The sequence below is a fragment of the Ochlerotatus camptorhynchus genome, unplaced genomic scaffold, assembly GCF_037179485.1.
Source record: "Ochlerotatus camptorhynchus isolate MF236.1 unplaced genomic scaffold, CSIRO-AGI_Acam_v1.1 ptg000066l, whole genome shotgun sequence".
Classification (NCBI taxonomy): domain Eukaryota; kingdom Metazoa; phylum Arthropoda; class Insecta; order Diptera; family Culicidae; genus Ochlerotatus; species Ochlerotatus camptorhynchus.
In genome coordinates this window covers 3157075-3181087 of record NW_027040556.1, presented here as the reverse complement: position 1 = coordinate 3181087, position 24013 = coordinate 3157075, and the positions used below count along the sequence as shown (strand labels likewise).

The 24013-nt window shown below is 38.6% G+C and overlaps 1 protein-coding gene across 2 annotated transcripts in view; it reads right to left on the bottom strand.

Moving 5' to 3' along the window:
• The window catches only part of LOC135697069 (calcium-activated chloride channel regulator 2-like), a 109399-nt gene extending 87151 nt beyond the window's left edge, over positions 1–22248 (bottom strand). For both annotated transcript variants that reach the window (XR_010517410.1, XM_065216650.1), the window contains exon 1: positions 21104–22248. Coding sequence is in view for 1 of the 2 variants with exons in the window: in XM_065216650.1 (XP_065072722.1) it covers positions 21104–21292 (189 nt within the window). In the remaining variant the exon portion in view is untranslated. The remainder of the gene's footprint in view (positions 1–21103) is intronic.
• Positions 22249–24013: the final 1765 nt, after the last annotated feature.

The window sequence follows — 24013 nt, the reverse complement described above, 5'->3', positions numbered from 1 at the left end:
GTATTTTTTTTCAACAATATATTTAAAATTTGAAGCTTTAACCAGTATGTTTCTTGACAAAAGTTGTTTATTCAATGCATTTGTATATGAGAAAAATGTAAAATTATATGGTTGTAAGCAAAAAACCGAAATAGAAGGAAAAAACCATATTTTTGCCATTTTTTTCTCTAACTCCATATAACTTGGAACCAGTAGGCTGTGGAAATTTTACGCCTTCAAAAGAGTTGTTTATTTTTTCAAGATTAACATCTTTGCCGAGACATCACGTCTCCAAAACGCCAAAGAAAGAAGTTAGATTGGGGTGCCATCTTTGCGGAAGAGTTTTGAACTATATGTTGATGTCAATAGATGGTCCTTATTATGATGAGAAACTTTGCCGATGGCACCAAGTCGTGAAAATGCTTCGTTTCTGATCTATTATTTTGCTCCGCTAAATTGCATTCCTGGCCCAGTGTGCAATGGAAGCGCTCTGCATTCCGTTGGCAATACTGCCATACAATGAAACCACTGGAAGCGGATCCTATTCTGATTGAGGAGGCTTATTGGATAGTGTAAAATAAAGTGGTTATTGTGTTGTACCTGTTGAATATAGTTTTACGATGCTTTGTATAGTGATTTATTTATTTATTCATCAATCAATCAAATAGTAAACAACATATTAACATTAGGACTTATGTTCTATGACTTCGCAGGGTCATGAAATATATTTTTAATTCTGTTGAGGGCATATTTAGGTCAATCATTTCACAATGATGATTATAAACATTCATCATCTGATTTAGCGGTCCAAATTTAGCGTAATTGGTCCAATGGCGATCTACTGCGAACAACTGTCGGGAAGGTGCATACAAATTTAACCTTGACAATAGATCAGCTGAGTCAATGCGTTGCGAAATGATATTATTTAATAAAGAAATCTTTGCGTAATCCCGACGTTCTTTCAATGTTTGAATGCTGATCAGCAAGCAACGTGCTACATATGACGGGAGAGGAAAAGCCGTCCTACCTAACTTACGTAGTGCATATAATAAAAATTGCTTTTGGATTGACTCTATTCGTTCTTCATGCTTTTTCATGTAGGGTGACCAAACATCATAGGGTGACTTTTTCATATAGTGAACAAGAATACTCGAGGGGGGGGGGGGAGAACGCAGTGAGGTACAGGGAGAGGTGAAGCAGATCGTGAAATATGGTTGTATTAGGTAATCCAAAAAAATCAACGTTAACGCAATTAGTGACGTCACTAATTGCTTGTATCGTACAGGGGTTTTACTCACACAACTTAACCGACTGCTTCACTTCGGTAATCCAGCTCATTGGGGAGAGCGATCCTGGCGTAGTGATTAAGATCCATACCTTGCACGCCAAAGTCACGAGTTCAAATTTCACCCCCGGACAAATCACGAATGACCCAAGAGCGTTAAATTGACTATAATAATAATAAAAAAAAGAATACTCGGCTAAAAAAACAATGATCCAATTCAAATAAACGACAAACGGGTGGAAGATTCTCATAACTATTAGCTAGACTGATTCCTGTAACAAGGTGATTGGATCACGGTTAGTGCTACAACCAAGGCGTAGAATGTTTGGAATTGCAACACAGCAAAAAAATAATTTTGATATCACGTCAAAGTGGATGCACTACAATCATGTCGAAAATATGGTGTAATATTACTTGCTAAAAAGGACAAAATTATCATTAATACAATGGATGAACTGACATTACGCTGCTTTTACTGCATTTGTTTATTTATGTGGTCATAAAAATTACATGAAATTTTCGACATGATTGTAGTGCATCCACTTTGATGTGATATCAAAATTATTTTTTTGCTGTGAAGGAGAATGCGCGGCATCATTCAATTAGTTTCTAAAATAGGAGCCATAATCACTTTACATGTTCCTTAAAGGTATATAAATCAGGAGTAGTTATTTTGGAAAGCCCAAGTAACAATTCAAATGCTTGGAAGATTTATTCTTAATTTATCATTCATCCGGTCCATTTCAAATGACGATTTTTTTTTTTAATTTTTTGATCGACTTTCTGCAATTATGTTGAAACTTTGCACAGTTGTTTGTTATTGTCCGACATGCCATTTTACATATTTGGTTTAGTTTTGTACACGACTAACACTTGAAAAGGGCTTATGCAAAAATGATACGCATCAATAGAAAAACATATATCTTGCGAACGATTTGTTTGATTGAGATGGTGTCTTCGAAGAAGTTGTGGACAAGTATTGTGCCTTTCAAGAAAAAATATACACTATAAAAAAATATATTTTTTTTTTACAAAAAAAAAAAATTATCAAAAAAAATTAAAATTACTCAAATTGCATATTTTTTTAAATTATTTTTTTAATATTTATTTTGTAGTTTAGATAAAGTAATACCTACTGACACCGTGCATTTGCTGGGCAAATCATAAACAAAAAAGTTATGAATTATTGAAAAAATAAGTTTTTTCAAAATACCACCTACAGTTATCGAATATCTTTAAAATAGTACTTTGACTATATGTTTCTAGTATTACTTCTACGTGAGGTCAACGATTTACATAGTTGAAGATGCTAATTTCAAATAACAGACTGTAGTGGTAATTTTTATACGATAGATGGAGTAGATGAAAGCATAGAGTTGATAGTTCCGTTAGAGTACGGCAGTGTGAAGATTGTATATAGATATTAGAATAGCGAACTAGGACAACTTTTAAGGAAGGTACAAATCGGTTTTTTCATCTCTCTTTACCAAACTCCCCCTTTGGAGAGGGATGGTGAGGGGTGTCCCCCCCCCCCGCCACCACTGGCAAAAAGAGATGAAAACCGACCCGTTCAAGTACCAACTGTGTGTTTGAAACAGTTCTACCGATTTTTACCGCAGTAATTTTCACTCTTTTGAGATTTTATTCGTGAGTGTTCAATCTTGAAAGTATTTTTAACAAAAAGCCCAATTAATTTCCTTAAACACTTTTTCAATCATACGCATTAGGGTGTCCCAAAATTACACTATGTCTGGAAATCTGGGGGCTCACCCTCCAAATGATAGCTAAGGATGATACAAACAAACTTTTGTATGGCGGCAACTCTGGGAAATGTTGTTTAGAGGTCGTCCCGACGAGATTTTTGAAAAAAAGTTCATTTTTCATAGCTATTATCCAATAATTATTTTTAGTTCTTTAAATTTCAGTGAAAACTCACTCTTTTATATTTTTCGCAGATTCCCAAAACTATAAGAGAAAAAATTGATACGGCATGTTCTGTGTCCAATTTGTTAGCTACAATTTTTCAAATTCTCTAAAATGATGTTTTTTGTTGTACATCACTGCATTCAAGCATCAAAAGTGGGTATCAAACATAGTGCTATTATCAATCAAAAGCATCAGAAACATGGGAAATTTTATAAGCAAAAACTTTGCCGAAAACACTTTAACCTCATTTTTAACCGTTAAAAAGTTATTCGTGATTTACTGTGGAAAGAAAAGTTCAGAATTTCAATACTTGCAGTATGTCCATCAGCAAATCAAACTATCATTGAAATCGATAAATACAAATCACCTACTTTGTTTCAAATCATTTGATAACATTTGTTTCGAAGTTTCTAGAATTCAATAGGAGGATATATGAGCGGAGAGGGATCACACAATTTATTAGTTTCCATTTGATTGCCGTAGCAAGCAGAACCAAAAAAGAAAATCATGTCACCAAAAACCAAGTTCAAGTCGGATCTCATCACCGATATTGCGAGGAAGCATTTGCCCAAAAACCGTTTGTCGTCGGAGTTGGACATCATCAGGTACTTTCGATTCAAGCATGAAACCCAACAACTTTCAATCGGACAAAGCAATCAAGTTGTGGCTACCGAAGGGCCCCCAGATTTCCAGACATAGTGCAATTTTGAAACACCCTAATACGCATGAGTTAAGCGTCAAACTCGATTTTAAGCAGCTTCCCGGTCAAAAATTTTACATCGCGACTGGAAGTGGGGATGTGCCGGGATTCAAGTTCGTTGAGGCCTGAAAACGGAACCATTCGTCACATCCTCGACGATGACATCCCAAGTTTACATCGAAGAATGCCTGAAAAAGCGTGTATTGCCGTTCATCTGCAAGCATAGGGGCAAAGTCATCTTTTGGCCCGATTTGGCCAGCTGCCACTACTCCAAGGTGGTTCTGGAGTGGTATGCTGCCAACCAAATCGATTTTGTCCCCAAGCTAATGAATCCTCTGAATTGTCCGGAATTTCGACCAATCGAAAAATACTGGGTAATTTCAATGCAGCGACTTCGACGAAGCGGCGGGGCAGTCAAGGACATCCAGCAAATACGGGCAAAATGGAAGAAATGTGCTGATTCCGTGTCCGCTTCCACTGTGCGGGCGCTGATGGGCTCCATCAAGAGGAAGGTTCGGGATTTCGTTCGAACTGGAGAAATGCTGCTATCTAATGCTGTAACTTTGAAGTTTTGATAAAAGTACTGTTAAGCTACCTTAAGCTTTAAACTTATTGAATCACGAATTACAGGTATTTTTGTGCGTACCAATTTACTTTTAGTCAGCCTTTATTTTAAGGTATCTTAGACATTAGTACGCATTTTCTAAGTATATCCCGAGAAATACACAGTTTAGTGTGCCCCTAGGTAATTCCCATATAAACTTTAAAGGGTCATCCAAATCAACTCAAATTTTGGGAGAATTATCAGGACCTGATTTAGAAATTGATTGAGCCTGGTGGAGCAAAATCGATACTTTTCCAGACATGATACACTGATTTTTAACAGAAATTTGCTAACTAATCAACCTGTGATTTGATGCGAGTTTTTAAGGGTAAATTCTTTACTCTCAGCATTGCTCGTAAAAAAGTGACTCTAGTGACTAACCTTTAAGAAATAGTAGCTTAAGTGACTTTTAGTGGGCGACTTGAAAATAGTCACTAAAAGTGACCAGGCCTGATATCCTCAACAAATCAATAAGAGGGTCAAGGTTATAGTAAACTATCACCCAGAAAACAAAGCTTTCCCGTTGACCCCATGCACCACTGAGAGTACTCAGCAAATTTGAGTGAGTAAATGAGTATGATAGCTAGCCTAGCTTACAGTTATTTCAAACCTTTCAAGTACGTAAATAGGTCAATTTTTCGACAATGGCATTTGACACATGCAATTAACCACCAAACGCAAATGACCCACATTCAAAGCTATAAATTTGCCTCCAGTTCATCTACTCATGTGCCGTAGCAACAGCAACCACACACAACAAATTGTACGATGATACACCTTCTGGATACGAAAAAAAAAAAAAACTTCATCCAGTCCCAGAAACCCTGCTTCTTTATGTGCAGCCGAACAACTCCCGCCAAAGGAAGATAGCACGGCACAGGTACCTACCCAAAGAGCTGCCATGTTTGTACAAATCCGGCTACTGGTCCCAGTCGCCGCCAATGCCAATGTATCATGTCTTCTTGTGCATCCTAATGAATGCAACCTCCGGAGCACGGGACAGCCCGAACCGATACGGCATCATCTGAATAGAAGTCGACGACGACGATCATGCACAAAAAAGCATCTGAACAGGGGAGGATTTTGGAGTGTGTGTGCAATATAGATTTGTTTCCTTCCGTTCCACCTGTTATATGCAGCTCGGCGTAGCTCGAGAGCACATATCACGCTTCTCACCGGCAGCAGCCACAGTCTGAAACAGTAGCAGCTCACCATTGAGATATAACCGCAATTTTTCTTCCACCTCACTGCATAATCGCGAGGAGCAGCTTTGAGTTTTCTCGACACCACCCAGTCTGTAGTGCAGCATTTGCTTTCTCCGGGCTCGCGAGCTCAAAGAGCTCAATGTACGAACCAGAGACGGAGGAGGATTATATCTGCATAATATAATAAAAATATCATTTCCTCAACTACTTTTATTATCGTCTTTTCTCATTGCACTTGGGACGCCGACGACGGCGTCGTCGTTTCCAAAGTCCCGCTTTAGCTCCCAGAGTGGATCAAATTGCTGCGATAGTGGGAAAAATTGATAATTTATGAGGTCATAATCGTCGGTTATCGTCAGAGGGTGGCACAGCAATTCCATTCGATGGGATCATTCAGTGTCCCGATATTGAGTTGTAAACGAGAAGGTTTGCTTATTGGATTACAACCATATCGGTCGTCGTATCGGTTACGATGCGAATGACGCGACGCTTTGCGTCGTTGACCTGTTTTGTGCAACCGAACGTATTGCTTCTTCATGGCGAACCCATAGTCGGCTCGTCAAAGCTGCACAAAGCTTCCGAGGGGTTGTAGCTTTTCTGGAAGGTCTGGAAAGAGATGCCCTCGCTCGTTAAGCTCTTCACTTTAGGGTTATGGTAGCTACCAGGATGGGAGGGGAGGGAACATAACAAAGTGCATTATTTTATGACACGACACCAGGACGTCGCAAAGGTACTGTTTACATGTCTTCGCGACAGTACAGCACCCAAGGAAAGTGTGGCTTTCCAAGTTGCATCCAAACACCTCCAGCCATTGCCAACCACAGCTTCAACTCTTCCAGCCACGGTGATGTTCAGCAAGTCGTACCAGCTCTTATTGCAACTGTTGTTATTTGGTTCGCTTCATACCGGCTGGTGTAAGGCAAAGCACACCAGGGCAAAGAGAATTTTTCAAAAGTGGAAATGGCTAGGAAAAAAGAGGGTTAAAACTGAACTATTGCGCCAGTGCAGGTCTACGGGTGCACTGCGAAAAAAAAAAGAGTTGCGGTTCATCTGTACTAAACTTTGTATGCACAGACATGCCTCCTTCTGCTCGTCTTCTCCAGGTTCTGGCCCCCGACTGTAGGCAGAGGTAATCGGTGGGAAATTTTTGCTTCAAGTAAAGGGCAAAACACTCCTCGCCAACCTCCTCCAGAGCCAACGAGTGCGCGCCTTTCGTGAAATGTAAAGTGCAAATAGTTGAACAAATTCTTTAATTGTATGCTGCTGGAGGGGTGTAAGACTCTCGACAACGGCAAGCAGCAGTGGCTTTGGATAATTGAGTGAAAACAGAAGTTTAAACACATCTTCCCGCCCTGCAGCACCCAACCACCCACCGCACCGGTGTGGGAGCGAAGCGAAGCGATATACATTCTGAATTGTTACACACATCGAGGAACTAATGTTGGGAAGTGAGCATTTCCCGTCTCAGTCGGGGCGCGCTAAAGCGGATTATGTTGTACCGATACGTGCGTGAATGTTATGGGTGCCTTTTACATTATAGGTAGCGCTGTGCAAAGTTTCCGCCGTAACGACCCGTAATTTTTGACATTATCTCCCATTCGATTGCTGTATCGTTTGGGACGGAGGGCGGGATCACTTAAAAAGTTGCCAAGGTTTTTAACGCACATACTGTGGAACACCTCCTGGCGATGATAAGGTGGTACAAGTTATTCTCCAGTCAGGATACTAAATTTCTCTAATGCTCTGCCCCCGTTGCGTTCGTTGGTGGATGGAAGGGGGGATTCACATGTGTAAGTTTGAGCCAGGGAGCTCCGGGGCTTAAAGTTGGAAAATTATGTTCTTGACGGTTGGCTGCCGGGAGCTGGAATAAAGATGTTCTTGGCACCTTTGTTGGAGGACGAGCTTTTTGGTAGTCGATAATCTGCATAACGGTTGCGAGAACATTGGACGGAAATCTGAGTCGTGCTTTGGCGCGCAGCTCACGTTCGGTGATTTGAATTTTGCGGAGGGCTTTTCAGCCGGGGTTTTTATCCGTTTCTGGGATAGAGCAGTTCGGTGGGTGCTATGGTATCGACTTTAAAGATTGTTTTAATAAGTACTACATCTTCTGTTTCTTCTTCTTCTAGCAGGTTTCAACACTCCCACACGAGATCAGGCATGGAAAATCATTTACATTCATTTTGTGCGTTCATTTACATTCATTTGCCTATAACTTTTTTCATCAACAGAATTCTGTAGAATGACGTACGAAGCTTTAGTAGGTTTTGATATTGACTAAAGCTTGACCCCGATTTCTTGATGTAGAGGAAGATTTTGATAATACATCCTACAAATCTTTAAAAATCTCAATAGAAAAAAGGAACGTTGATCCTTGCATAATAGCATGGTTTATGGAAATGCTGAAAAATAGAGAAGTATCTGCAGAATTGGGAGAATCATCAGTAACTACTTAGTAACAGTAATTTATAAAATAACGAGCATTTTGGATGGCTCGAGTGACACTTGCCTTTGATAAAAAAAACTCGTCTACTGAGGATTCATAATTCTAAAAATATCATCTATCAATGAAGCAGTCATTGGTCGTCTTTGAAAAGCAATGCTACTATGATCTGTCAATCTAATTGAAACTTTTATTGGCTCTGTTGTTTTGTGAATTTTAGGCCATTATACCTCTTTTCTGATTTTTATATCTCAATCTATGGAATCTACACGAAAACTATGTTTGAACGAAATTTCTAAAACAGTATAAAAAACATTATGCCATAGACTACACATTTTTATATCATATGGGTGAGAAATTTGTAAAACAAATACTTTGAAATTCTTCATTTTTAAGATATCTTCGAGCATGAAACTAAGTCAAACTTCAATAAAATCACTTTGAATAGTCAACCTTTGGTTACAAAGTTGGTAGATAACACATTAAGCTTTGCTATGAAAGTTGTTACAGCAGTCTTCGTTGTTGCAGTCTCGCGATACAAATATTATAAGCCGTAAATAACCTTAAAAACATAAAATTAACTTGAAGCACCTCTAAATCATCACCGATGTTGCTGAAAATTTGCACAGAAGTTCAAATTAATATGAAGAACAGTAATCACGGTTGACCCGTTGCATCCCGAACATTTCTGTTAAAATGTACAGGTCTAGTATGCTACAAGTCTAAATCATGGTCTACAAAACCCTCATAAAACCAAAATTGTTACTTGGGTATAAATACTACTAGGGGGTGTCTTCAAGGGGGTGTACTGTCACTTTTATGATGGTCACTTGTTGTTGATGATCTTCTCGAAGCTATCGGTTTTGCTGATGATGTGGTCATAAAAGGTCGTGGAAAATTTGATCATATCATCACAGATAGAATGCAATCACAGTGGTGCCAAAATGAATGCTTTTTGGTTCCATTCACTTGCAGAGGACAATTAGCACTCAAGAGTTTATCAATTAATGGATCTATTATAAAATTCTTATCGAACGTATCTGTGAGCAATTCTAGATGATACACTTAATTGGAACTTACTCTTAGAGCAGGTAATAAGAAAAGTCACAAATGCTCTGAGTTAGTAAAAAAAAAACATTTGGAAAAAAATGGGGACTTAATCCAAAAATTATTCTTTGGGTCTACCCGGTTATTTTTAGACCTAGAGACGAACCAGCCAATAGCTGAAAGTCACTTTAATAAAGTTACCTAACCATTGTTAGACCAAGAAAGAACAAACGTCTTTCGTGAAAACAATACTTCAGGGCATCTTAGTATACTAAAAGATTTTCTCATTAATACATTAGTAGTAAAGAACGAAGACTGGATGGACAAAAGGCTAAACCTAGATGTACCGTATAAAGTTGTTACAGTTAACCACAAAATTTTGGAATAAGGAGGGCCAATCATTCCACCAGGAGCAATTATTTTCTACACAGATGGTTCAAAAATGGGCCTAATGTTGCAATAGCAATGGGAAGATGGACAACTGTTTTTCTTGCAAAAATATACGCTATCTTAGAGTGTGTGTATATATTTTTTCGCGCACGAGGCGAACATTTTGTGTGATTTTCTTGTATTTATTCTTATTAGTGCTTATTAGATTGATCCCCGTTTTCCACTTCACTCACTTAGAAAAATTCATGTAAATTTAGGTGCTCTGAGAGTGACATATACGAGCGTCAATTTTGACACAAATTTTAGTCATTACAGACGCAAAATATAGCTCAATCAAACGTACTTTTCGTCGAGCAACGCATTTTTAAATCTCGGAGCACTTGACATGTTTGTTTACGTCTCATCTTTTATGTCAATGATCGATTCCGTCACGTGTAAAATTAGTAATTTCTAAGTGTGCATATTATTTGGCAAAGTCCCATCCATTAACCCCGAGCCGACCGCGGGTAATCGGTCACCCCCCTAACTTCAACCCTTTTCCACTTCAACACAACCAAAGGTGAGCATGTTGCCGCAAGCTTTGGCTCCTCCCACTAGTAGAATTTCCTATCATATCATAGCTGCGAGGAGAAGAAGTAAAAAGAAAAAGAATTGAGCACAAAAAAGTAGCCACCTTTCGCACAAAACGCCACGTGTACCAATCATTGCATCGAACGGATCATTTTTAATACAATTTTAAATTAAACAAAATACCCATTCTCCATTTCCGTGACAAGCCGAAAAGCAACAGCCTTTCTCAAGGCTCACAATGGGATAATTCCTGCAAGTCGAGCATTTCGTAGCCCCCCATCCATACCTTTGGTATTACCCTTGAAGAGGGAATATTGGCCGTACTAGGATTAGGCGATCTTCAGAGAAAAACAGATCTTGACGTATCGATCTTATATTTGGCTCTAGAATCGAGGTATCAAAGAATCGATCTTTGGTAGATCGATCTTTTAATTTTTATTTTAATACGCTTGTTTACGTTGGTACCCCAAAAAATTCTTTCCTTTATAATATCCAATTAAATGTTGTCCTGACTGTAAGGAGCAATGAGCACACGAGGGAGTAGCCCAAACATTCAAATGGTGCTGTATTCATAAATATCGTAAACGCAAATAGTGGCGTCATTGTAGGGAGCGATACTGATGTTGACGTTTTGTTAGTTAAATTTACAACGCAGTGTGTGGTGTCTGTCGTATATTTTTTTTTTAATTGAAAAGTTCGAAATAAGAGATTGATCTTGTCGATCTTTTTGTGAACAATCGACCCGAAAATCGGAAAACGGGATGAAAATTATCGATCTTCCAAAGATTGATCCAGGATCGCCCAATCCTAGGCCGTACAGCTGGGATCCTCCGAGCCGAGAATTTTCCACACCATTTACAGTGTCCGTGAGCGAACAATATTTGTCTAAAAAGGAATTATCGACACACGCAAGCACTACAATCTCTCCCATGCCAATCAAAACTGGTGTGGGAATGAAGCAACTGGCAGTCAACAAGCAGGATTATCTGTACTGGGTACCAAGCCATTGCGCAATCGAAAAAAAACGAAAAAGCTGATTTGCTCGCAATTAAATATATCGTCCGGCCATTTCCACAGAGATGACGCTGTTCCACTGGTAGGAAGTGAAAAAAATCCCCATATAGAAATTGAGAGAAGTGAGAATATTTCACTTTCGGTGCATATTCAGGTCAAAAAAAGTAAACGACAACCTAAATAAATTAGTCAGGGCTTTGTCGTTCAACTTTTTCCCGGAAATGAATATTCCTAGTTATTTTCATTCACACATATGAAATCGGACCATAAGTCCTCGTAACTTCATGGTGAATACTTAGGAGGTGAATGGGGATGCTTAAAAAGGGGTTAACTGTACTAAATCTGAGAATAACTCCAGGAGATCTTCAAAGAAATTCGGAAAATAAATCCGGGAAAGATTGCCAAACATATTAAGGGAAGAAATCTAAGGAATTTGTGAGGAGAAATGAAAATGAATTCTTAGGAGGCTTTCAATGTGAGTAGAATTCCAAGGTAAGGAGTGAGATTAAAAAGAAATCTTAAACGAATTCAGTGAAAATTCTTAAGATCTTTCCATAGGATTTCTTACTGAAGAGAATTTGAAGGTAATTCATAGGAAAACTAAACGAAAATCGGATTCGGAGGATAGTTGCAAGAAGAATTCTAACTATATTCTTGTGATATTTTTTTAGAGAATTCAGAGAAGAGTTCCAAGTGAATTTCTGAAATAATTCCATTAGAGTTTTGGTAGAATACGAGCGAATGATGAGGAGATCTCCAAGCAAATTTTCATGAGAAAACTCCGTTGAATATGTAATGGACTACTCTGAGGTCTTCAGAACAAAATATTCCTGAACCTAATGAAACTGCCTTGAAGTTCTTTTGTAGTTTGAGAAACTAGCCTGATGCTTGCAATACTTCTCATCATTGTTTTTAAAGTTCTCTAAACTTTTTCAGACTTCATAAAGTTTCCACAATTTTCCTAGCGATCATGAAGTTTTAACAATTCACTGAATTTTTTGTAATGTCGCTTCTCTAGAATATCTCTGCTCTGAGGATATCTGTTCTTTCTTGAAGTTTTTTTGTTGAGATTTAAGCGAGATCAATTTCTTGAAGTTCTTGAAACTTCTCTAAAGTGTTTGCAGTTCTCATGAAGCTTGTTGTACTACCCTGAATTTAATTGAACATTTCTAATAATTTAGTCAAACTAATGGAACTGAACTCCCCTGAAACTCCCCTTGTTTTTTTTTAACTTTACTAAATTTATTTGAAATGCTCCAGAAATGTCCATATAAGTTTGTGAAGTTCTCGGATTTTCCCTTAAGTTCCATAAACTTTTATGAAGTTCTCGAAATATTTCTGAAGATCTCCGTACTTCTGTGATGTTTTCGAAGTTTTTCTGAAATTTCAGAAACTTCTTTAAGATCCCTCAATGAAATAAATTATATAGTTGTATGATCTTCACTGAAGTTCTCAAAGTTTGTCGATTTTCGAAACTAATTCATAACTTTTTTAATAGTCTAGAGTTTCCTGATATTTTTAAAACTGCCCAAAATATTTCTCAATTTCCTTAAAACTCTCTAGACTGCCCTGCATATCTTAGTATTTTTTTTTAAATAACCCACAATTTTAGTGGAATTGATTGAATTGCCTTTAAGTTATTCAATTTTTCTTAAGCTTTATAAAGTTTATGAACACTCACGGAACTTTGCCTTAAATCACTAATCATCCCTGGAAATTATTTCATAATTCCCTAAATCTTCTAAAGTTTTCAAATCAACCAAAGAATTCTCGGAATATCCCATAATTCCAACTCGTCTGTTTTAAGTAGGATTCAAATATTATATAAATGACAACGAATTTTTCACCATTCCACTAGAACATCTTGTCTCATGCCATCGATGCCTAATTTCGGTACGGGAGAGCCGGATTAGTAAACTAACCAAATTCTCACCCTGGCATAAAGTTTACTAGGCAAAAAATGTTCAACAGTTGATGTCGATGTTGGTGACATTGCAATTGAATGGTTGTAACATATCGATAATCTGACAGACTTATCAGTGAAGGACTAGATTACATCTCTGCCATGTTCTAGTTGAAGTGCTGTTGGCCGATATTATCTCCGTACAAGGAAGACATGGAACATCCTCATCCTTTATACAAATCAATGGATTATGTGGCTCCAGATAGTATACTATTCAATGTTTAATTTAGATGTTTAATAAATAAATCATTTCTTGATTTTCTTTAACACGAGCTTTAGTTTTAAAATTTAATTCAATATGAATCTAATTTGCAAAAGAACAACGAAAACACTTGTGGCTAATAATTTCCTATAATACATCATTCACATTCTCACTCTTTCTACATTCTCAAGCATAAATTCATTTCTATACTAAGTTGGAATTCTCTTTATTTTTACCGAGATATGCGTCGGGTGGGAGAGTTGAGATTAAGCGTAAATTTTAATCAATTAAGATTTCAATATTTTTTTAGTGATGGAGACACACTTTCTATCATATCGTATGTGCCCGGTACATTTCGAGATGAATTGTTTCGCGTCTCTTTTTTGTTCCTATGTGCCTCATTCGTGTCACAGCACATATGTGCAGTGTCTCATGAGGTAAGCTCGGCGAGATCGGCAGCGTACCTACGTCCTGCGTGCATGCTAAAATTGGCTGGTTGGTGATAAAGAAAACAACGGAGAACCCTCGCGTTACAATTGAAAAGGACCTATCTTCGTTGATCGATTCTCTTCTTCGAATTTCTCTTTGGTTTACCACGGCAACATAAACGAATTTCTCGCTAAGCTCGCAGCACAGTTCGACAGAAGATGATGTTGGCTTGCACCTGAAACAACACACTGAAGGGAAATTCATTTGCAGTCATGATATTCGCGAAAGAGAAAATCGATTAACAATGATGTTGATCGAATAGTCCTGTCCCATTATCGTATTGCTGGTACAGCTGATTGATTTGAATCAGTTGGTATTCTGTTTTTGAGGGTTGAGTGATTGTGGTTTTATAGAAGTATTTCAAGCGGAAGATGAGTTAAACGATTACGGACCAATTACCGGCGGGGTTATTTGTTACCGATCCATGCGCATGGAATTTTCATGGTTCAAAATATTTTGCTCAAACGATTTCAAATCAGCTCCTGATCATTTTCACAAAATTTGATCTCATTAGGCTGCGAACTCATACTGCACTTGGCCCTTTGAAGTTTATGTGGGAATTGAAAAATTGAACGTTAGAATAATTAGTTATTAATTGATTAGGAAAATGATGTTCTTCTGACATGCTCCAATTACTCCTCAGCAGACAACATTGGAATAATAGAACAAACAATCCAGGCTATTATGACATAAGGGCAAATTAAATTTGAAAACTGTTCAAATAGAGGACATGGCTCTAATGTTGGCCTATGAATCTAGATTGGGCCCATCGCTAAAAATCTACTATTTATCAATTTTATCTAGATGAACGCGTCATTGGGAAGGTTCTAATGGATATTTTTGGTCGCTATTGAGAATTTTGTCGATTGCTGAATTTATGTATGGGCCCAAATTAGTGGCATTTAGGCCGGCATTACATCCATTTTGTAGTTCTTCAACAAACTTCGCTGAACTTCAGGGAACTTTTTTAAAGTTCAAGAAATTTTCTTGAAGTGCACATTTTTTTTTTAATTCAGCTAACTTTGTAGAAGCTCACCGAACTTCAGTGAATTTCGTAGAGTTTCATCGAACTAATTCGGTAACTCTTCCTCTACGCACCTGAACAAGTTATAAAACAACGACACTTCATACACCTCGCAGCTCGTAATTGACAGTATGGACTAAATGGGGCTATTCATACTGTCGCTAATGTGATTAATAACGCTTATGCTTCGTTTGACCCTCATGTTCCGTTGACTGTTTTCACTGTAACACTGTCCTGATTTTGAATGTTTCTTTGGTATTATATTTTATTTTATGCATTAAGACAAACGAGCTAAAATTAGTGAAATTATTTGAAGTTCTGAGATCATGGAAAAGTCCAGAAAACTTCGTAGAAGTGGAAACTTTATACAAGTTTAGGAATCTTCGTAGAAGCTAATTGTTAAATGTCAGGGAACCTTTTTATTATTCAGGGACCTCTTTTAAAGCTTCAGAGCACTTTGATGAAATCTCATGGACTTGAAATAGTTCAGAGAATTCCGCACAAATTCAGGAAATTTCATGCGTCGAACTTTACGGAAAGTCATCGAGAAACGTAGACGTGCAGCAAACTTTGATGACGTTTTGTGGACTGCGTAATCATTCGAGGAACTGCGTAAAACTTCATAAAAGTACAGGGCGCCAGGATTTTTGGGTGTCGCATTTGTTCCTCGCTCGTATCTTATTCTCGCGTGTCTCTTTCTCGCTCGCCACATGTTGTTTTCGTTGCGAAGGGAGACGGCTTGTTGAGAGTCTCGGCAGCACATTTTACTTTACTGTATTTTCGAAGGAAGATGTGACCAGAGATTTGACCGCCTAAGAAAAATATCAACGACCTCGGCTGGGCTTGAACTGGGGTGTGAAAGCAGTCACGCTAACCACTCAAGCAGCAGCGCCGTCAGAAGTGATAATAGTGATAAGTGTTAATAGGAGTTTGAATCTAATGTTCGTGCTACTGAGCACAACCCGCTTTTGAAGTTTCTTTTTTTTAGGGGTTTGAACACAAAATGGAAGGTTTCTATCAAAGAATACTACTAAATTTATTTACCTTTAAATAGTTGGGTTTTGATAAAGGGTTACAAATTCAAAATTTAACCTACAAGTTTTATGCCGTCCTAGCCCAACTAACAATACTGGTTTTATGAGGGCTCTGTAAACCATGATTTAGACTTGTAGAATGCTTTAAAATCTCGCATTGGGAACGCATTGAAGCGCCATTAAATTTTCTTCATCCTACGGATGATGGTTGAAAACGTGAATTCGCTAGGAGCACTTCTTTTGTTTTGAGAACAATGAGAGTAAATATCAATAAAGTGTGCTACTACTACTAACGCATCGGAACAAACACATTATTGATGTGTGTACGGGGAAATCATTGATATTATTGATGGTTTCTGCTCGATAGAACCGCAATGGGCTATTACGACGAAGTAGCGCTCTACCCTATACTGTATTTGCAAATATATACACGCAAAAAAAAAACTTCTCTTACATCCTATGTAAGGTTGGATTTATTAATCTTCTGCATATGTTTCATACAACAAATGTAATAATAATTCTTGCAATGAGCTGGAGTTTTTTTTTAAGAATGCATATTTTTGAATAAAACCTATACGAAAAAAATTTCAAGACGCAATGCGTTTGGGAAAACAAACTTTGCTCAAAAAATAAACTAACATAAAAATTGTTAAACTATTTTAAAAACCTTCCACCGACCGCATTAAAGAATTTGTTCATGTCGCATAACATTGCAAATCTGTAATAGAATCTTGCATTTTTGATGTCTCCTAATACCGACACTATGCAATGCTATGTCTATGGAATGTTCCGTCTAATGGCTATAGGAAAATGGATTAACATTACAGATCTAACCGAATCTGCAATTTGGTGTATGTGAATTCTGGCACAACTTGTGAAAATATCCAATGAACCAAATGTGAACAATGACTTTAAATGACATCGACAGTAGCATCTGGTAAAGTAAATTTCGTTTACTAGATGCTGATGTCGGCCTACCAGAATGAGTACTATTCCGTGAAAAATCGACGTTCATTGTCATTGTTTACGTATGGCTGATTGACTCTTTTCACGTGTTGCGCTGGAATTTAATGGACCTAAAATAAAAGTAAACACAAACAGTAGTTTTGAGACTTCTGAATTCATATTCAAATACATACACAGTATAAGCACGGCATCGAAGGTGTCAAAAATTTATTTAAATAAACTTGCTTCAGCTTTAGAAAATTTATGTTTTTATTAGTCGATTTCCAGACATTCCATTTGTACGTCTTTTTTTCGACCAATATGGCGCTAACGGAGGTGCATATTGTAGACAGCAAATTATTTAAAAACCACCGTGCTGTGGTTTCGAAATCAATGTTTTCCAATTTTAAGCTCACTTCATGTGAGATTTACAATAGTAAACAAATATGTTGTGTGAATATCTACTGAGCATTCTGCAGTTGAAAGAAGAGCAGCAAAATGGAGCACATGCAAGACGACAACGGATTGATGCTCGTTAAGAAAATTTTCCTTAGATGGGCACTGCTTATTTTCCGCACTGCTGTTACGGTTTTAGAAAACGCAACTAGGAGCTCGAGATCATCTACAAAGATAATGGACGTCGAAATGTCGTGGAACACATCAGAAATAACATGAGCGACTTTCGAGAGACTAACAGCGATGCAGAGAAGGACAGCAAGTTCACATATAGGCTCGAAAATTGAGCAGAGAGTGAAAGTCAGTCAAACTTGGTGAGATCGTTCTAAATTTTAATGTGTTATTATTGCTCTTATTTATGGTTTTGCTAAATACGCGCCAGATTAAAACAAGTATTTTTTTATTATTCTGAAAGTGTGAATGCATTACATGTATCCAATTGATATATCGATGTGTTCATGCGGGGCTTATTGTTTATGAAGGCAACCTCAGAATGTACTTGTATGAACAGTCATTCTTAAAATGGGTCTTTGGATTTACAGTAGAGCTATCACCTTCCATCTCCAGGGCTGAAAATGTTTTCATCTATATATAATAGACCTGTTCATTTAACCAGAAGTGTTCGGGATGCACCGGGTCAACCGTGATTACTGTTCGTCATGTTAATTTGAATTTATGTGCAAATTTTCAGCAAAATCGGTGATGATCTAGAGGTGCTTCAAATTAATTTTATGTGTTTTAAGCATTTTACGGCTTATAATATTTGTATCTCAAGACTGAAACAACGTTCATAGCAAAGCTTAATGTGTTATGCACCAACTTTGTGACTAGAGGTTGACTATTCAAAGTTATTTTAATGAAGTTTGACTTAGTTTCATGCTCGAAGATATGTTAAAAAGTGATGAATTCTAACTAATATGATATAAAAATGCTTAGTCTACGGCATAATGTTCCTTACACTGTTCTAGAAATTTCGTTCAAACATAGTTTTCGTGAAGATTTCATAGATTGAGAGATAAAAATCAGAAAAGAGGCCGTTATACCTCAAATTCACAAGACAAGAGAGCCAATAAAAGTTTCAATTAGATTGACAGAACATAGTTGCATTGCTTTCAATGACGACCGATGACTGTTTCATTGATAGATGATTTTTTTTAGAAACATGAATCCTCAGTAAACGTGTTTTTTTTTTATCAAACGCAAGTGTCACTCAAGCCATCCAGAATGGAAGATGTGGAGTTTGTGTGGTAAGGCCGCATTTTGAAAGAAATTGTCTACCATCCGCAAGGTGAGTTCTTTTGGTATTTTTCACTACCATCGTAAAGAACAAAAATCTGTACTGCAGAGTTGCGCAATAGTTGCTCAGAAAATAGCAGTAATTTATAAAATATCGAACATTTTGGACGGCTCGAGTGACACTTGCCATTGATAAAAAACACGTCTACTGAGGATTCATGTTTCTAAAAAATCATCTATCAATGTTCTCTTCCTTTGTACATATCTATTGCTCCATAAGTATCACATAATTCTTCCTAAAGTAAATTAGGAAGCCTTCAATGCAAGAGCGAACAGGTTATAAATAATGCTAACGGAAAGCAAACCCTGGAGGCTGCATTCGACTTTTGTTATTTTCGATAGCATTGACAGAAGACATTGATACAGATATTACAGCATTGATACAAGAAGCAATCTTAGAACGACGCACGTTTGCTTAAAAAATCATCGCACACTGATTTTAAAGCCCAGATAATTTGAAAGCCGTTATAACTGCTGAGACAGATTGATGCCCTTCAAATCTCTAAAAAAGTTACAACTTCTGAAGCTCAAGTACCACTTATGCTAAGGAAATAGATGATACCGTGCGGGACCGAAATCCATACATCATAGTGCGACCTAAAATATGAATCAAAATCCCCGCAACCTCATACAAAACATACAAATGTATGTCGTGTACGAATTTCCATCCTGTACAGATTAACAGTTCTTACTCGAGAACTTTCTAAGCCTGTACCATTTTCGTATATTTCATGACAAACACAAAATTTGATTAGTTTTTCAAGTCGTAATATTCCCTTGCTCGACCGGGAATCAAATCTGCTGCCTATTTGACGGAAAATCTCAAAAAAGACTCATGCAATTCAAACTGAAAATTGGCAACGTTAAATTATGGACCACATTGTGCTTCGTCAAAACCAAGTTATTTACAATTTACATTTTACATAATTCTAAACGAGTAATTGGGCCTTATTACGGGTGTTATATGTTAAAATACTTCTACCGATCGCCGTTTGCATTTCGTTACAACGAACAACCATTTTGAAATCAGGCTTCAAATTCTGTTTAGATAGTTTGATTTCAAACTATATTTCATAAATAATGTTAGCAAACATGCAATTCTATATCGTTCAGTAGAAAGCATGCTATTTTTCATGACACAATTGCTCTAGGCCAGAAACCAGTTCAAAGATGTTATAAAGTTAGAGGCTGTTGTTCTCGATTCTAAGTTGTCATTTGATGATGTACAATAAATAACATGAACAGGTTTATCAAACGATTTAGTATGCACTTTAATGATCCTTACACAATCAAAGCCCTGTAGTTTGAGCTCCATTTCATGATACACATCTTCTTCTTCGCATTTCAAGCTTATTTTATATCACATATTAGCTTATTGCGTGCTTTCAACTTAGTGTTCTAGATGTTCTTCATCAGTTATAAATTGAGAGCTTCCGATGCCTTAACCATTTTTGCATTAGTATAATTGTGTAGCAAAAGAACAGAAATTCAATTACGGCAGAAAAATCTAGAGGAAATGACGACTTCGGCACTCCTTTACCTATTATCATAAGGGGGTAATGATGTCCTTGAGTGCTGATTTGTTGCACATAGGTGCATCATATTCCAGAGCATCGTTTTGCATAAATTTAACACTCTAAGATTTCATTTACTCCCCTGACGAAAATGGGTGTTCAGTATTCTCAATTCCACAGCCAAATGAAAAGGTATTTTCATGTGCCGTCTAATAGCAGTGCATTAGCTATTCTTGGAAGAATGCCACTTCATTCACACGCTAGGTTGAGAAAATCCATATTCTTATCGCCGAAAAATCATCAACCTTTCAAAAACCCAGGTCCCTTTCGATTTTCCAATGTGTGCTAATGGTTAAGTCTGGAGCAGAATCTATTCTGGTTTCAAATGTTGAAAATTTTCACCAGAAACGTCAATTATGCAGAGTGATTACTTTCTGTTGATACATTCCAACACGAAAATCATTTAACGACAAAAATGCATAAATCAATCAATTACGAACGCAAGCGAACAACTTGTGTTTGGCATGTACATACTTTTCGGATGCCATTGATCTACCGGAATTAATTATTAACATTCCGTTCTGGTCAGATTTGCACCGCCAGGTAGAAAACAACTCCGCGCCGATCTGCTGTCTGACTTATTTGGAGATTCACAAAAAAATCGCATTTCCATTTAATTTCAATCACATTCACATGACGGCTGAATAGTAGAGCATCAGCTCCAAGCCATCCAAACAAACAAACAAACAAACAGACGATCCATTCAATCCACCAGTCCCGGCAGCAGCAGTAGCAGATTTATCTGCTGCTCAGCCCTGCTGCTGCTGCTGCTGTTGGCAACATATTTTTCCCCTATCTGCCATGCTCAATTAGCATTAAAAAGCTCAGGGAAATCAAAACCTCCCCCATGTTCCTGCCTCCCATTCCCACCCACCCACACCCACACACACAATGGCACAGTGCAAAGTGCAATACATCTCTCACCGCGCCGCATTCGTTCACACCAGTTTTCATACATACCTCCACATTGTGCAGAATGGTTTGGCAATTTTCCACCGGTACGTTATCCCTTATCTCGATGACGACATTTTTGTACGCGGATTTTTCCACGTAGACCGCGCTGGTAGCGGTGGCCGCGGACACCGGTTCAACTGCCAGCGCACTCAGCGCCACCGCCAGCACTTTGATGAATATTGTTGTTTGCAGCATTCTGCGCTTATTTCTCGTATTTTTTTTCGTTTCGCCGTGTGTTTGCGTCAACTTGCACTATTGCCACTGTTGTCCTGTTTATGTTCGATGTTTTCAATTTGGCATGCGAGCTTTAGAGCACTGCACTAATCTGTATGCAAAGCGCACCGTATTTATCACCCGAAATGGGCCTACACTGCTGCTGCTGCTGCCGCAGTCATGTTCGAATGTCACTTGGTTTTTTTGTGTGTGTGTCAATCCCCTCCAACGTGTTTGCACTATCTTCGTTACTGAATCAGCACCAGTATGTCGAGAATTTCAACGGATTTCGTTTCGCACGGGCCTAGGATCCTGCCAATCGATCTTTCAATAACGGGAAAATCCTCTCTGCTCGAAAGTGGCACATTTCTTGTATCAAGCACTGCGCTTTTTTTTCGTTGGTCGAAAAATTCCCTCACAAAAACCAATTGTACATCAGAATGCGATACAAGAACACTTTGCGTCGAGTAACCGAGCTTCTACAACCAAACCGTGTGCTTCTCCGCTCATCTAGAATGGGCACTTGTTATGCTGACTGCTGACCCGCAACCAACCGAAAAACCAAACCAAACAAACAAAAAAGCCCCAAACAGTACACCACCACAACAACAACAACAACAACAACACCAACGACCGGTAAGGTACACTCTTGAACAATTCCCCTTCGCGTTCAGTCCGTACGGTGGACGGGGGCTCTCAAGTTTCACGAGTTTTTACAACCCGACTGCGCTCCGCGCGTCTTCCACTTTCCAGGTGTCGTAACTTCCAATGCTTGTCTGCGGTACACACTGGACCTAACCACACCAACCGACCGAGCTCTTCTTCAACCGATCCGGTTTTTTATGTTTTAAATGCTCTCCACAACAGCAGATGCTCTAGCACTTTCCCGATCGACCTGTGACTAACTTTCTATACAGTATGCTTCTCTCGGACCGAATGCGTCCAAACGCAACGAACGTCAACTGCGGACTAACGAGGACCTGCCTGCCTGCAGCAGCATAGCCAGAGTTACGAAACATCGACAACGACGAGAGCATCTTCACGACTCGGTCTTCGCTCGGCAGTCCCACTCGGTCGGTTCATCCAAAGTTATGCAAAAGCATGGCCCGGATGCGGTGGGGTGGGAGGAAGCAAAACATGAAAATGATGCTCTATGCTTCTCGGGTCATTCGGGAGGGGGTTCATGCTCTCGCTCCTGCTTACTGCCATTCGTGCGAACCAGGGTAGGTGGAATGGAATGGAATCAAGCGTGCGATGAGGGAATGAACTGTTTTGTTTTGATTCTGGTTCGTTCGAGCGGGTCCTAACACTTCCCGATTCGGAGGGTTCACGGATTCACTTCGGGTGGGTGAATATTGGCCAATGTAGCGGGACGTTGGGAGTGATACGTATCGCGCTATGCTGCTGTGACATAAATGATTCCAATTAGATCGGGAGCGACATGAATTCATCCTCAGTGATGAACGTTTGTTCGTTACTTGCCGGTTGGATAGACGATGAATTTTCTGCCCCTGTGGAGCAAAGTCTCGATATTCTTTTCAGTTATTTCTTTTTCTTGATTGTGCATCAAAATTGGGACGGAAATAAACGAACCATTTGATTTGTTGGGGGAAAATCTGGCTCTAAAACGTCTTTCTAGAGGTCTGTTTCAAGCGTATTTCATACTTTTCCAACGAAGTTTTCAAGCTGTAAAATTTTCTAGTTTTGACCAGTGCTGTCATGGTAAATTAAGAGCTGGTTGCTTACTGATTTTTTTTCATATGGACGCTCAAATCTATAATTGTAATTTGGAGATTTAGGGTTGATGCATATATTATGTCACGCTCTAGGGGGGGGGGGGGGGGGAGTTCTAAGATTTTGTGACAAGCAATGCATTAGGTATAGGAAAAACGTCACGATAGGGGGGGGGGGTAAATTTCTCCTCGATTTAGCGTGACATAATTAATGCATGGGCCCTTACACATGATTTAGCTCCATCTAACTACAACTAGGGTACGGGTTAAAACTCGTCTGCAATCAGCTCGCTTGAAAATACTAATCTAAACGCTACTATGTTTTATGACCAGGCTTAAAAATTATCCGGATAGGCATGGGTAGGTGTTCCATCCAAGTAATCACGATGTTCCATTCAAGTAATCGCAGCAACCTACAGCTGCGACCGAGATGGAAAAATTAGTGATTTTAAAAGTGTAGATGTCAACCTGAATAAAAGTATAGTTAGAAGCACTCAAACTTTCTTTATTCTTTGTGAAGAACACTCCAGTTGGCGACGAGGATTTTTCTGGAAGCTCACAAGTTCAAGAAATTCCAGAATCGAACCGAGGAAGGATAGCGGCGACAAACGAAGAACTCCAAGCAGCGATTTTGCAGCTTCTTCAGCGGTTGGCCGTTCCACAAGCAACGAACCCAGGGCAAGTTTTGGAATCCCTGTCGACGAACATCAGCGAGTTCTGCTTCGATCCGGATTTGTTTGAAAGCGACGCACGAAGTCTGGACGACGCAGCCAAAGTTAGGCTTCTGCTCCGGAAGTTGGACACGTCCTCTCACAGTCGCTACGTCAAATACATCCTTCCGAAACTACCAAAGGACGTCACGTTTGCCGATTCCGTCATGACACTCACAAAGATCTTCGGCAGACAGACCTCCGTATTCCACAAACGCTACCAATGCATGCAGCTACTCAATTCCGAGGCTGACGACATA